The sequence below is a fragment of the Salvelinus namaycush genome, chromosome 10 (genome assembly GCF_016432855.1).
Source record: "Salvelinus namaycush isolate Seneca chromosome 10, SaNama_1.0, whole genome shotgun sequence".
Lineage (NCBI taxonomy): Eukaryota > Metazoa > Chordata > Actinopteri > Salmoniformes > Salmonidae > Salvelinus > Salvelinus namaycush.
The window spans coordinates 29,544,856-29,558,339 of NC_052316.1; the positions used below are offsets into that span (position 1 = coordinate 29,544,856).

Here is a 13,484-nt window from a genome sequence, read left to right on the forward strand (position 1 = left end):
TGATGAGGGGAAACGAGTGGAGAGGAGGGAATTGAAGTGTGAGAAACAGAAGAGAAAACATTCACTGTGTTCCTTCCGTAAAGAGAAATAAAACTAAGGATGGCAGAATGTTTATGGTTTATTATACACTTCTCTTGGGGCACTCCATACACACTCACAGAACCAGCCTCAGTAACACATCACACATACAGTATGAGTATAGTGCTGGTTTGGAGTCTGCACTTTAGAAAGCAAAAAGTATTGGTTATAAACCCACATAATCCAGGTTGGACAAAGGACACATCTTGAGTTCTTCCAGTTTAAGGAAAGCAGATAGAGTGCCTTCAGAAAGTATTCAAACCCCTTGACTTTTCCCCACATTTTGTTGTGTTACAGCCTGAATTTAAAATCGATTCAATTTAGATTTTGTGTCACTGGCCTACACACAAGACCCCATAATGCCAAAGTGGAATTAGGTTTTTAGAAATGTGTACAAATTAAAAGCTGAAATGTCTTGAGTCAATATTGTATTCAACCCCTTTGTTATGGCAAGCCTAAGTAAGTTCAAGAGTAAAAATATGCTTAACAAGTCACATAAGTTGCACGGATGCAATAATTGTGTTTAACATGAATGACTACCTCATCTCTGCACACCACACATAAAATGATCTTTAAGGTCCCTCAGTCAAGCAGTGAATTTCAAAAACAGATTGAAACACAAAGACCAGTGAGGTTTTCCAATGCCTCGCAAAGGGTACCTATTGGTAGGTGGGTAAATATAAAAAAAGTAGATATTTAACATCCCTTTGAGCATGGGTCGAATATTAATTACACTTTGGATGGTGTATCAATACACCCAGTCACTACAAAAATACAGGCGTCCTTCCTAACTCAGTTGCCGGAAAGGAAGGAAACTGCTCAGGGATTTCACCATGAGGCTGTGATAGCAGAAAACTGAGGATGGATTAAAAACATTGTAGTTACTCCACAATACTAACCTAAACCACTGTATCAAAAGCACCACTATCTAAATTCAACATCAGAACTGTTTGGTTGGCTCAGACTCTGATACCCATAAGTCAGAGTAGGTAGAAGTTGCCCCACCACTGATACAGGGTCAGATTTTGTATCCCTCTAATGCAGTGGTTCTTAACCTGGGTTCGATCGAACCCCAGGGGTTCGGTGAGTCAGTCTCAGGGGTTCGGCGGAGGTCAAGACACACATCCGACTCATATGATTCGTGATGACACGCCCCGCTTGGCCATCATTGGCTGCAGGTGATCACGCTACATCGCTTGGCCTATCTGTGCTGCAGGGAATTTGGTGCGCTCAGTTGTCGACTTGTGACTGTCGTGATGGTACGTCTTGTGATTTCTTTCTTAATATTTTAATCCCTTCATACTTACTATGTCGAGCAAAAAAAGAAAGTGTGTATATGTACAATATGGATTCACATGTATAACGGAACGTGATGGGAGTCAGCGTCATAACTGCATGATTTGCAATGCCAAGTTGAGCAATTCTAGTCTAGCACCGGCAAAACTAAGAGAACACTTCCTTAAGCTGCATGGAGATGGAAAATACAAGAACACAACGCTCACTGAATTCAAGGTGAAGAGAGCCAGATTCGATGAAAAGGCTACTCTGCCTGTTCTCGGCTTTGTACCCATTAACAAACCGATCCTCACAGCATCGTACGAAGTTGCTTACCTGATCGCAAAGCAGGGCAAACCACACACCGTTGGTGAAACACTCATAAAACCAGCTGTGTTGAAGATGGCGAATATCATGCTGGGAAAAGAGGCTGAAGTTAAGTTATCCCAAATGACACCATCAGTGACAGAATAGAGGACATGAGCAAAGACATCTTGGCTCAAGTAGTTGCAGATCTGATTTCAAGCCTGGCAAAATTCAGCCTTCAACTCGACGAGACCACAGACATTTCCAATCTAAGCCAGCTTGCTGTATTCGTGCGCTATGTGAAAGACGACGTGATAAAGGAAGATTTTTTATTTTGTAAGCCTCTTACAACAACAACTAAGGCAGCCGATGTGAAGAAACTTGTGGATGACTTCTTCAAAGACAACAATCTTTCGTGGGATATGGTTTCTGCAGTTTGTTCGGACGGAGCTCCAGTCATGCTGGGAAGAAAGTCTGGTTTTGGTGCGCTAGTGAAAGCCGATGCACCACACATCATTGTTACGCATTGTATTCTGCACAGGCATGCGTTGGCAACAAAAACCTTGCCTCAAACTGGCAGAAGTATTAAAAATTGTAGTGGAATGCGTGAACTATGTGCGAACTAGTGCTCTGAGGCACTGCGTCTTCAGTGAGCTGTGTAAAGAATGAATTCGAGGTACTTCTGTACCATTCTAACGTTCGGTGGTTATCCCGGGGACAGGTGCTGAATCGTGTTTTTGCCGTGCGTGTGGAATTAGCCCTGTTTTTGCAAGAGCACCAACATTGTCATGCAGATTGCTTCAAAAATTCTGAGTTCATTCTCATTTTAGCGTACCTTCGCAGCTCTCAATCATCTCAATCAAAAGATGCAGGGCGGTAGAGTCAACATCATCGAAGCAGAGGAAAACCTGAAGGCTTTTCAAAAAAAGCTACCGTTATGGAAACGACGAACAGAGAACGATAACTTCGCAAACTTTCCCCTGCTGGACGACTGTGTAAGTAAGATCGAAGATGTATCTGGAATCGGAGACATTTCTGTACCCGTGGAACTGAAGCAAGCAATTGCCACGCACTTAGATGAGCTTGCAAAGTCTCTCGACGGATACTTCCCTACAAGAGAGTCATATCCAGCATGGGTGAGACAGCCGTTCACGTTTAGTGTTGAGACAACAGATGTCAATGATGAATTTCTCGATGAAATCATTGAAATTCAGCAGAGCCAGGTTCAACAGCAACTCTTCAGAACAACAACGCTTTCAGCGTTTTGGTGTCAACAAATGGTAACATACAAGAAAGCTCTGGAGATTTTCATACCGTTTGTTACAACATATCTTTGCGAGCAATCCTTTTTGAGGATGCTGGACATAAAAACGAAAAAAAGGAACAGACTTTGTTGCGAAAATGACATGAGAGTGGCACTTGCCAAGGTGAAGCCGCGCATTTCTGAACTGGTCTCTGAAAGGCAACAGCAGAAGTCACACTGATTTGCAGTAAATATTCATTATTATGTTTTTGTGTGAAAATCATGTTTTGATGATTTTGTTCTTTGAACACACGGTGTTGATGTTTATGCACGGTTCATTTTGTGCACCAGTAAAATATATACCTATGTTTTGAATTTGAAAAAATCATATTTTATTTTTCCAATTAAGAAGGGTTCGGTGAATGCGCATATGAAACTGGTGGGGTTCAGTACCTCCAACAAGGTTAAGAACCACTGCTCTAATGGTTATGTGATCTGATGCTAGATCAGGGGTTAATAGCCGTTTCTTCTTCTTGCTGTCTGGTGTGCCATTGTCCTGAGAGGAGAAGTGTTCAGACATGGCTGCCAGAGCCTGATACCGATGAGAAATGGTGTTCTTCACCTCCTTGGGTAGCTCAGCATAACTACATGGATGATAGAAAGAGGAGAGAAAATTTACAAATCATCAGTGAAACTGGGAATAATCACTATCATTAGTTTCCGTCAATTGGTTCAATAAAGACAGGTAAAGTCTGATGCATAAACCCAGACTTCTGCTAGTAAAATAAATGTCCTGCATTAAGTCCTGCTTATGTTTTGTCGTATCCGTCTGGCTGGAAACAGGGGTCCCATCCAAAGTCTCTGGGCCTCCAGGCTCTACAATGTAACAGTTCAGATAAAAGACATGTACAGTACCAGTCAAAAGTATGGACACACCTAATCATTCAAGGGTTTTTCTTTATTTTTACATTGTAGAATAATAGTGATGACATTAAAACTATGAAATAACACATATGGAATCATGTAGTAACCAAATAAGTGTTAAACAAATCAAAATATATTTTATATTTGAGATTCGTCAAAATAGTGTCATGATGTGGCCTTTTCTGGGTGTAGATCGTGGCTCCCTGTACATTTCCCAGCTGACAGGTTTACATCTAAATATTGTGAAACGTATGTGATTAAACATTAAACTATTTGTGAAAAGATGTCATGTGATGTTAACCTTTAAATGAGAGTATGAGTTTTTCATATAAAGTTAACCAAATCAATGGCCACGCCCACGTGAGCATGGACATTACGTCGGCGTCATGGAACCGCCCTTTTCTACTGAAACGTATAAAATCCACTCCTGATGAAATTCACACCAGACCACGCAAACCCCGGTGCGAGCGGTGCAAAATAAATTTAGAAATCTATGTTATTCAATTATTGCGAGCGTCTGCGTCGCCAGGGCTAAAATAGAAGTCAGTTCTATTTCTGACGAAGATCGTGCTGCAAGTCCTGCCTCTCCCATCTCCTCATTGGTTTATAGAAGCAGGTACCCACGTGCCATCTCCTCATTGGTTATACCCACATGGGTGACTGAAAGACGGATGAGGTCAGTGGCGGTAATGCACCTAATTTATGAAAGTTGCCAATCGCATTATAAAGTCAAGAGAAGAAAAAGCCTGGAAGGATGAGAGATGACTAGAAACGATTCGGTTGACCGTTGGCTGATTTTCCTTCACTCTGTGGTCCAACTCATCCCAAACCATCTCAATTGAGTTGAGGTCAGGTGATTGTGTAGGCCAGGTCATCTGATGCAGCACTCCATGACTCTCCTTCTTAGTCAAATAGCCCTTACACAGCCTGGAGGTGTGTTTGGTCATTGTCCTGTTGAAAAAGTAATGATAGTCCCACTAAGCGCAAACCAGATGGGAAGGCGTATCGCTGCAGAATGCTGTGGTAGCCATGCTGGTTAAGTGTGCCTTGAATTCTAAATAAATCACTGACTGTGTCACCAGCAAAGCACCCCCACACCACCTCCTCCATGCTTCACGGTGGGAACTACACATGCGGAGATCATCTGTTCACCTACTCTGCGTCTCACAAAGACACAGCGGTTGAAACTAAAAATCTCAAATTTGGACTCATCAGACCAAAGGACAGATTTCCACCGGTCTAATGTCCATTGCTCGTGTTTCTTGGCCCAAGCAAGTCTCTTCTTCTTATTGGTGTCCTTTAGTAGAAGTTTCTTTGCAGCAATTCTTCCATGAAGGCCTGATTCACAGAGTCAAATAAAGTTTTATATGTCACATGCGCCAAAAACAACAGGTGTAGACCTTACAGTGGAATGCTTACTTACAAGCCCTTAACCAATAATGCAGTTAAGAAAATACCTAAAAAAGTAAGAGATAAATGTAACAAATAATTAAAGAGCAGCAGTTAAATAACAATAGCGAGGCTATATACAGGGGGTACCGGTGTCGAGGTAATTGAGGTAATATGTACATGTAGGTAGAGTTATTAAAGTGACTATGCATAGATAACAGAGAGTAGCAGCAGTGTAGAATGGTGGGGCAATGCAAAAAGTCTGAGTAGCCATTTGATTAGCTGATAGAAATTAGGTAATGTCCCCGGCCACTAGGAGCGCCACCTCTAGATGAGCGTTTTCCTGTTTGCTTATGGCGGTATACAGCTCATTGAGTGCGGTCTTAGTGCCAGCATCGGTCTGTGATGGTATGTAGACAGCTCCGAAAAATACAGATGAAAACTCTCTAGGTAGATAGTGTGGTCTACAGCTTATCATGAGATAATCTACCTCAGGCGAGAAAAACCTTGAGACTTCCTTAGATATCGTGCACCAGCTGTTGTTTACAAATATACATAGGCCACCACCAGAGGCTGCTGTTCTATCCTGCCAATAGTGTGTATAACCAGCCAGCTGTATGTTATTAATGTCGTCGTTCAGCCACCACTCAGTGAAACATAAGATATTACAGTTTGTAATGTTCTGTTGGTAGAACGTTGGCTAACAGTACGGATGGCAAAGGCAGATTAGCCACTCGTTGCCTGATCCTCACAAGGCACCCCGATCTCGTTCCACAAAATCTAAGTTTCTTTTACCTGCGAATGACAGGGATGAGGGCCTGTTCGGGTGTTTGGAGTATATCCTTCCAGTCCGACTCATTAAAGAAAAATCTTTGTCCAATTCGAGGTGAGTAATCGCTGTTCTGATGTCCAAAAGCTCTGATGTCTAGAAGCTGCTACCGTCATAAGAGACAATAGCAGCAACATTATGTACAAAATAAGTTACAAACAATGCGAAAAAACTAACAAAATAACACGGTTGGTTAAGAGCCAATAAAACAGCAGCCATCCTCTCCGGGACCATCATCAATATTCAGTCTCCTCTGAACAGTTGACTTTGAGATGTGTCTGTTACTTGAACTCTGAAGCATTTATTTGGGCTGCAATTTCTGAGGCTGGTAACTCTAATGAACTTATCCTCTGCAGCAGAGGTAACTCTGGGTCTTCCTTTCATGAGAGCCTGTTTAATCATAGCGTTTGATGGTTTTTGTGACTGCACTTGAAGAAACTTTAAAAGTTCTTGAAATGTTCCTGATTGACTGACCATCTTAAAGTAATGATGGACGGTCATTTCTCTTTGCTTATTTGAGCTGTTCTTGCCATTATACGGACTTAGTCTTTTACCAAATAAGGCTATCTTCTGTATACCACCCCTACCTTGTCACAACACAACTGATTGGCTCAAACGCATTAAGAAGTAAAGAAATTCCACATATTAACTTTTAACAAGGCACAGCTGTTAATTGAAATGCATTCCAGGTGACTACCTCATGAAGCTGGTTGAGAGAATGCAAAGAGTGTGCAAAGCTGTCATCAAGGCAAAGGGTGGCTACTTAGAATAATTTCAAATATAAAATCTATTTTGATTTGTTTAACACTTTTTTTGGTTACAAGTTGTTTCATGTTATTTCATAGTTTTAGATGTCTTCACTATTATTCTACAATGAAGGAAATATTAAAAATAAAGAAAAACCCTGGAATGAGTAGGTTTGGACCTTTGACTGGTACTGTATATTAGAGCAAGCATGCAGAGATTTTCAATGTGTGTGTGTGTGTTATATTCTTACCTCAGTTATCCCTCTAAAGAGTTGTACCGGTTCCTCTTTCCCTGGATAGAAGGCAAAGGTACACAGAGCCCAGGCCGACTTGTCCTCAAACCCAGCCAGCATCTTAAACAGACCTGGGCCCGGTTTCCCAAAGGCATCTTAAGGCTAAGTTCATCATTAGAACCATAGGATCCTATATATAAAAAACATCTTATGGCTAAGTTCATCATTAGAACCAAACCGGGCCCTTAAATGTTCACACACGCTTACATAATAATTGGTAACTTTACATTTACTGTAAGTAACTGTACTCATTTATACATAACATAGGCTTTGTAGCTTATGAGTCATTGCTTACTTTCTGGCTTCAGTTTATTCAGGAACCATTGATAAGGTGCACTCACAGTCAATCTTCTTGGACACTAGTTTGTAGGGAAACTTGTCCCCCAGGATCTGAATCACCTGTTGGTCAGAGAACAGAGGAGCAGTATTTTAGAATAGCATGGACTTTTAGTCGGACTGCAAAACTTCTGTAACTCAGTTCATGTTATCTCTGTACAACACATATCTCCATCTATTTATTGCCTTTTTTATTTAACTAGGCAAGTCAGTTAAGAACAAATTATTTTTTACAATGATGGCCTATCAAAAGGCCTCTTGCTGGGACGGGGGCTGGGATTAAAAAAATGTAGAAATATAGGACAAAACACACATTAAGACAAGAGCCAACACTACATAAAGACAGACCTAAAACAACATAGCAAGGCAGCAACACGGTAGCAACACAAAACATTGTACAAACATTATTAGGCACAGACAACAGCACAAAGGGCAAGAAGGTAGAGACAACAATACATCAAGCAAAGCAGTCACAACGGGTGGGTATAATTTGTGGAATGTTCCAACAGGAATCTGTTCCAAAAATGTCGTTAATAACAAGGATGCCAACAAACAACGCATACAAATTAGCATGATCAACTCACCACGTAGCTTATTTTTAATGTTTGTCCATCGGCTACCAGAGTGAGGGCAGACATTTTTCGGAATAAACGTGGTGAGTGAAAAATGTAACAAAATTTCCCACTCCCTACCCGGTATCCTATTCTGCCGCTATACAACGGTGTATGCGTTGTTTGTTGGCATCCTTGTTATTTACGAGGTTTTTGGAACAGATTCCTGTTGGAACGTTCCCCAAATTATACCCACCCGTCACAACTGTCAGTAAGAGTGTCCACGATTGAGTCTTTAAATGAAGAGATTGAGATGAAACCGTCCAGTTTGAGTGTTTGTTGCAGCGAACTGAAGAGACGAGCGACCCAGGGATCTGTGTGCTTTCGGGACCTTAAACAGAATGTGACTAGCAGAACGGGTGTTGTATGTGGAGGTTCAGGGCTGCAGTAGATATCTGATAGGGGGGAAGTGAGGCCTAAAATAGTTTTATAAATAAGAATCAACCAGTGGGTCTTGCGACGGGTATACAGAGATGACCAGTTTACAGAGGAGTATAGAACGCAGTGATGTGTCCTATAAGGAGCATTGGTGGCAAATCTGATGGCCGAATGGTAAAGAACATATAGCCGCTCGAGAGCACCCTTTCCTGCCGATCTATAAATTATGTCTCCGTAATCTAGGTGGTGAACCGTAATCTATTTTTAGCGGCTAATAACAGCTATCAAACCATTTGATCTGTGCAGGTGTAATCTAAAACCACCACCACATTCCCCGTCAGTCATTTCCATGCCTTCACAGGGGTTGGCTGCCATGGCTAGAACCTAAGTAAAGCCTCTAATAAACAGCACACGCTGTAACGTTTAATGTTCACAATAGGCCTTTTCTACATGGAATATCGATTCTTGTGAACCATTCTGCCACCACTTCTAGTTTATTTGCGGTTCCAGTCACGAAGACCACAGATCTCCCTGTTGGGACAGCCATGTTGATGCCTCTTGTTGTACGGAAGATAATCACCGACGGACCAGAACTCGCCAGGCCGCAAAGGCATCCGATTCCACATCAGACAATGACAGGCTTCTGTCAAGAATCTCAGCAAATCAGCATTAGACTAGGAACTCCGCCTATTCATAGCTATCCAATCGAAATGTAGTTGTGTACAGCTCGGAATAATGTCCGGGTGAACATGCCATGTGGGGAAGGGATCTGAAAATCCAAGCATTTCTAGCTTGATAATACGTTTTTCGACCAATTGACAATCTACCAATTGCTACCTTTAGACAGTTATGATGTCCTGCATGTTCCTGAATCTTAGCTAGCTTGTTCAAAGCTAATCGAAAGTATTCTAACGTTAGTTTGTTTACAAGTAGCTAGCTAGCTACTGATATAAACCTAGCAAGTGTCAAAGATGAGTCTTCTACCTCGCACTGCCGAGGAGTTCAGTTCTGCAGAGTACTGGGAACGCTTCTTCAAGAAGAGAGGAGAGAAGGCTTTTGAGTGGTATGGAGACTACAACAAACTCTGTGGCGTGCTGCACAAATACATCAAACCGCGGGATAAGGTGAGCAGATACACTGACAACCTGACATGTAGGAAAATGCCCCCTAAAAACGTTCCGAATCCACAGTCAATTTGTCTTCTGCTGAAATTCTTTCTACTGAAGAGCCATGTAAGTTTTGTATTATATGACGCACGGAAGAATTCCTATCCAAATGACAGGGTCCTTTAGCAGACGCTTTTATCCAACGCGATTTACAGTCATGCGTATCTTGTCTCGTCTGTCCCAGGTCTTGGTGGTGGGCTGTGGTAACTCTGAGCTGAGTGAGCAGCTGTATGACGTTGGCTACAGACATCTGACCAACATTGACATTAGTGAGACGGTGGTGAATCACATGAACCAGAAGAATGCCAAGCAGCGCCCAGACCTGACCTTCCAGATGGTGGATGCCACCCAGACGCCCTACGAGGACGGAAGCTACCAGGCTGCACTGGACAAGGGGACACTGGACGCCATGGCCTCCCAGGAGGAGGGGGCTCTAGCTGGGAGGATGCTGGCTGAGGTGTGCTGGTGTGGAGTAGTTTGACAGGGATTATAAAATGGTTTAACAAAGCCAGAAGCCCTGCACATAGAGTAGTACTCCAGGAGTGTGGTATACACTCTGGTATACATACATATGTTAGTAAAATGTGTCTTAAAGTTTAATCACATGCAATAAACCCTTTATGCCTTGTGTTTGTGTAGGTGGGCCGTGTCCTGGGTATAGGAGGCCGCTACGTCTGTGTGACCCTGGCCCAGGAGAGTGTCATCAAGCTGGCTGTGGAGCACTTCATCCAGGTAAAAAGCTTAGGTTAGATGCATTGATAGTGATAGATGGTTGCCGTACCTACTTTAATTCAATTCACTCAGGATAGGATAAGAGCATTTTCGAAATGATTGAAATGTTAATGTAGGTGGGCTGGGCTGTGAGACTCCATTGTCTGGGTGACCCGGAAAGCCAGGAGGTCTCTTCCTTCGCTCTGCCTGTCTTCGTATTGGTTTGCACAAAGTTCCGCAAGCCAATGCCCATGCCCATCCTGGAGATGTGCCAAGGGGAGGATGGTGCCCCCGTGAGGCTTCCCGTGGTGGCAGACCTGCTGTCTGTGGTGAGAGAGCGCCAGGCGTACGCCATGCTGAGACAGAGGCTCCGTACGGGTACAGACGCGTCCTCTACCCCCTCTTTGACCCTCTGTCACGCCCCCACTGGGCGACCCCGCTACACCCTCACCGTACAGGACTGCCCCCCTGGTGCCAAGGTTCCCCGTGCCAACCACTTTGCCATCTTCATAGGTGAGGGATAGGATTTGTCGTATATCGGCACACCTGGGTGGAAAAACATGGGTATGTTTGTCTTTCCTTTCTGCTCTTGGCTGCATTCTTAACCTGGCTCTTCCTGTCTCAACCCTGACAGTGCCTCAGGGCAGAGAGACTGATTGGCTGTACGGCTTGGCTGAGGGGCGGGGCCAACTAGCGGCTAGCGCTAACTTCAGACGTCTGGTTGTCGTGGCCATGCACAGAGAACAGGAGTATACTGACATGCAGGCTGTCCAATCAGAGCTCTCCCCCATGGTGATGGAACTCGCCCCCCCTGGGATGCCAGCCAATCAGAAAGTAGGGAAGTTGTGATTATTCTATTTTGGGTAGTAATTAAAAAAACATACATGTTTCCTAATTTCTCTATCATCTTGCCCCCTTCACCCATTTTCCCCATCTCCCTCTCTCCATCCCTGTCCTTCCCCCTGTAGGTTCCGTTCCTGTCGGTGGGAGGTGAGCTGGGTTGGAGGGAGGTGGTGAGTCATGGTACCAGTGATCTGAGTGGTCAGTACTCTGTAGAGGACGTGAGAGGAGAGGATGGTCAGCTCTACCGTAGACTGGTGTTCCTGGCTAACGACGGACTGGTCCAGTCAGAGAGCCGCCTCACTAACCCAGCAGCAGGTGAGAACAAACACGCACAGTTTTTATTACTTGGTGAGTTCAGTGGCTAACCGTCTCTTTAACTTTAGCAGCAGCCTTGTCTCGGAAGAATAAGAAGAGCAGAAGGAAAGCCAAGCCCTCTACCTCTCCCCCCATGACAACCCCATCCCAGACACCAGGTGGCGCCCTGGAGGTGGACAAAGGCTATCTATGCTGTGCCCACCACAGGGTCATGGTGGCTGGCCTCGCCATGCTAGGCGTGGGCACCGACCACAACAAAGGTAGGTGTATTTGCCAGCATTGTCTGCAAGTCAGTTGCCCTGTGCCCACATACCTGCCAAATACCAGTCTGTGTTTGACACTTTTTCTCAAATCCACTATTTTTGCCTACAGGAAGTTTGGTCTTTTGACACGACAGGTCTGATGAATCAGCCAAATGTCTCCTGTCTGTCATGTCTCCTATAACTTCTCTGTAGATGTGTCAGTGCTCCTGGTGGGACTGGGTGGAGGAGGGCTGCCCCAGTTCCTGCGGGACTTTGTACCTGGAGCCAGGGTGGAGGTGGTGGAGCTGGATCCAGCAGTGCTGGAGGTGGCTCAGGGATGGTTCGGCTTCACACCTGATGAAAGGCTCACTGTCACACTGGGAGATGGACTGGAACGCATTAACAACATTGAGAGAGAAGGTGAGAGTGCTGGGAGGGAGGGGGGACGAGAGAGGGAGATGAGGAAGAGATACCGGATACACATTTAAGGTGGGAGGGAGAAAGTAAAAGGTTGCTTCAAGAGCAAATTTGTAACCTCGAGCATGCACATGATTAACACTATTCTCTTACCTGTCTAGGTGGTCATCAGTATGATGTCATCATGTTTGACGTGGACAGTAAGGACCCCAGTTTGGGGATGAGCTGTCCTCCTCCTGCCTTTGTAGAAACAGCCTTCCTGGATAGAGTTGGCAATCTGCTGACACCTCGAGGTACAGTAAAAGTTTTTTTAATAACTTTCAAGGAGCTAGTCTGCTTTATTTTCCAAATCTAAAATGTTACATTTTTCAAAGCCTGTAGACCTAGGTCTTATCGAGGTGTATCTTGTATCTCACCATATTACACCCTCCCTCTGTCCGTCTCTGTCACCCCTCCCCACCAGGTGTGTTCATGTTGAACCTGGTGTGTCGTGACTCTGCATTGAAGAAGAGTGTGTTGGGTCGTGTGCGGGGTGTGTTCCCGCGTGTGCTCTCCCGGGGCATCGAGGGGGAGGTCAACGAGGTGCTGCTGTGCTCCAGGGGAACGGGGGAGACAGGGGTCCCGCCCAGCCTGCTGAAGGCAGGGAAGACTCTACAGGGAGCACTGGGCATGAACAGCAGTAGAGCAGCAACCTGCATCCCTCAGATAGACATCACTGAGCTGCTAGAGGACCTGAAGGTGGCATGAGGGAGAGGGGCATGAGGAGAAGAGGACAATGTGAAAAACTATAATTTTCATTTTAATTCTCAAGATGCTACATGCAATAATGTGTGAAATAAAAATGTACAGATGTATACTGAACTAAAATATAAATGCTACATGCAATAATTTCATATTTACAGTTCATATTAGGAAATCATTTGATTTAAATAAAATCATTAGGCTCTAACCTATGGATTTCACATGACTGGGAATACAGATATGCATCTGTAGAGCGTGGATCAGGAAACCAGTCAGTATCTGGTGTGACCACCATTTGCCTCATGCAGTGTGACACATCTCCTTCGCATAGAGTTTCAGGCTGTTGATTGTGGCCAATGCACTGTTGTCCCACTCTTCAAAGGATTTGTGAAGTTTAATGGATATTGGCGGGAACTGGAACACGCTGTCGTACACGTCGATCCAGATCATCCCAAACATGCTCATTGGGTGACATCTGGTGAGCATGCAAGCTATGGAAGAAGTGGGACATTTTCACCTTCCAGGAAATGTGTACAGATCCTTACAACATCGGGCCTTGCATTATCATGCTGAAACATGAGGTGATGGCAGTGGATGAGTGGCACGACAATGGGCCTCAGGATCTCGTTGCGGTTTCTCTG

General features: G+C 44.2%; 1 protein-coding gene and 1 pseudogene across 2 annotated transcripts; one reads left to right on the forward strand and one right to left on the reverse strand.

Moving 5' to 3' along the window:
• Positions 1-3,236: 3,236 nt before the first annotated feature.
• LOC120054521 lies at positions 3,237-8,955 on the reverse strand (annotated as a pseudogene).
• A 205-nt stretch (positions 8,956-9,160) lies between these two features.
• mettl13 (methyltransferase like 13) lies at positions 9,161-13,051 on the forward strand. Of its 2 annotated transcripts, none has more exons than XM_039001960.1 (10): positions 9,161-9,532; positions 9,759-10,031; positions 10,214-10,306; positions 10,423-10,798; positions 10,920-11,119; positions 11,254-11,443; positions 11,512-11,703; positions 11,899-12,105; positions 12,264-12,395; positions 12,566-13,051. In XM_039001960.1, the coding sequence occupies exons 1-10, from the start codon at positions 9,380-9,382 to the stop codon at positions 12,847-12,849; spliced, it is 2,100 nt and encodes a 699-aa protein (XP_038857888.1). In that variant the 5' UTR covers positions 9,161-9,379; the 3' UTR covers positions 12,850-13,051. The 2 variants fall into 2 exon arrangements, with proteins under 2 accessions (XP_038857888.1, XP_038857890.1); XM_039001962.1 differs by having other exon boundaries at positions 11,515-11,703.
• The last annotated feature ends 433 nt before the right edge of the window (positions 13,052-13,484 follow it).

Coding starts and splice junctions, on each gene's coding strand:
- mettl13 (XM_039001960.1), top strand. CDS start 9,380: ATGAGTCTTCTACCTCGCACTGCCGAGGAGTTCAGTTCTGCAGAGTAC. Junction 10,307..10,422: donor CTGTGGAGCACTTCATCCAG/GTAAAAAGCTTA, acceptor ATGTTAATGTAG/GTGGGCTGGGCTGTGAGACT. Junction 10,799..10,919: donor CCACTTTGCCATCTTCATAG/GTGAGGGATAGG, acceptor CAACCCTGACAG/TGCCTCAGGGCAGAGAGACT.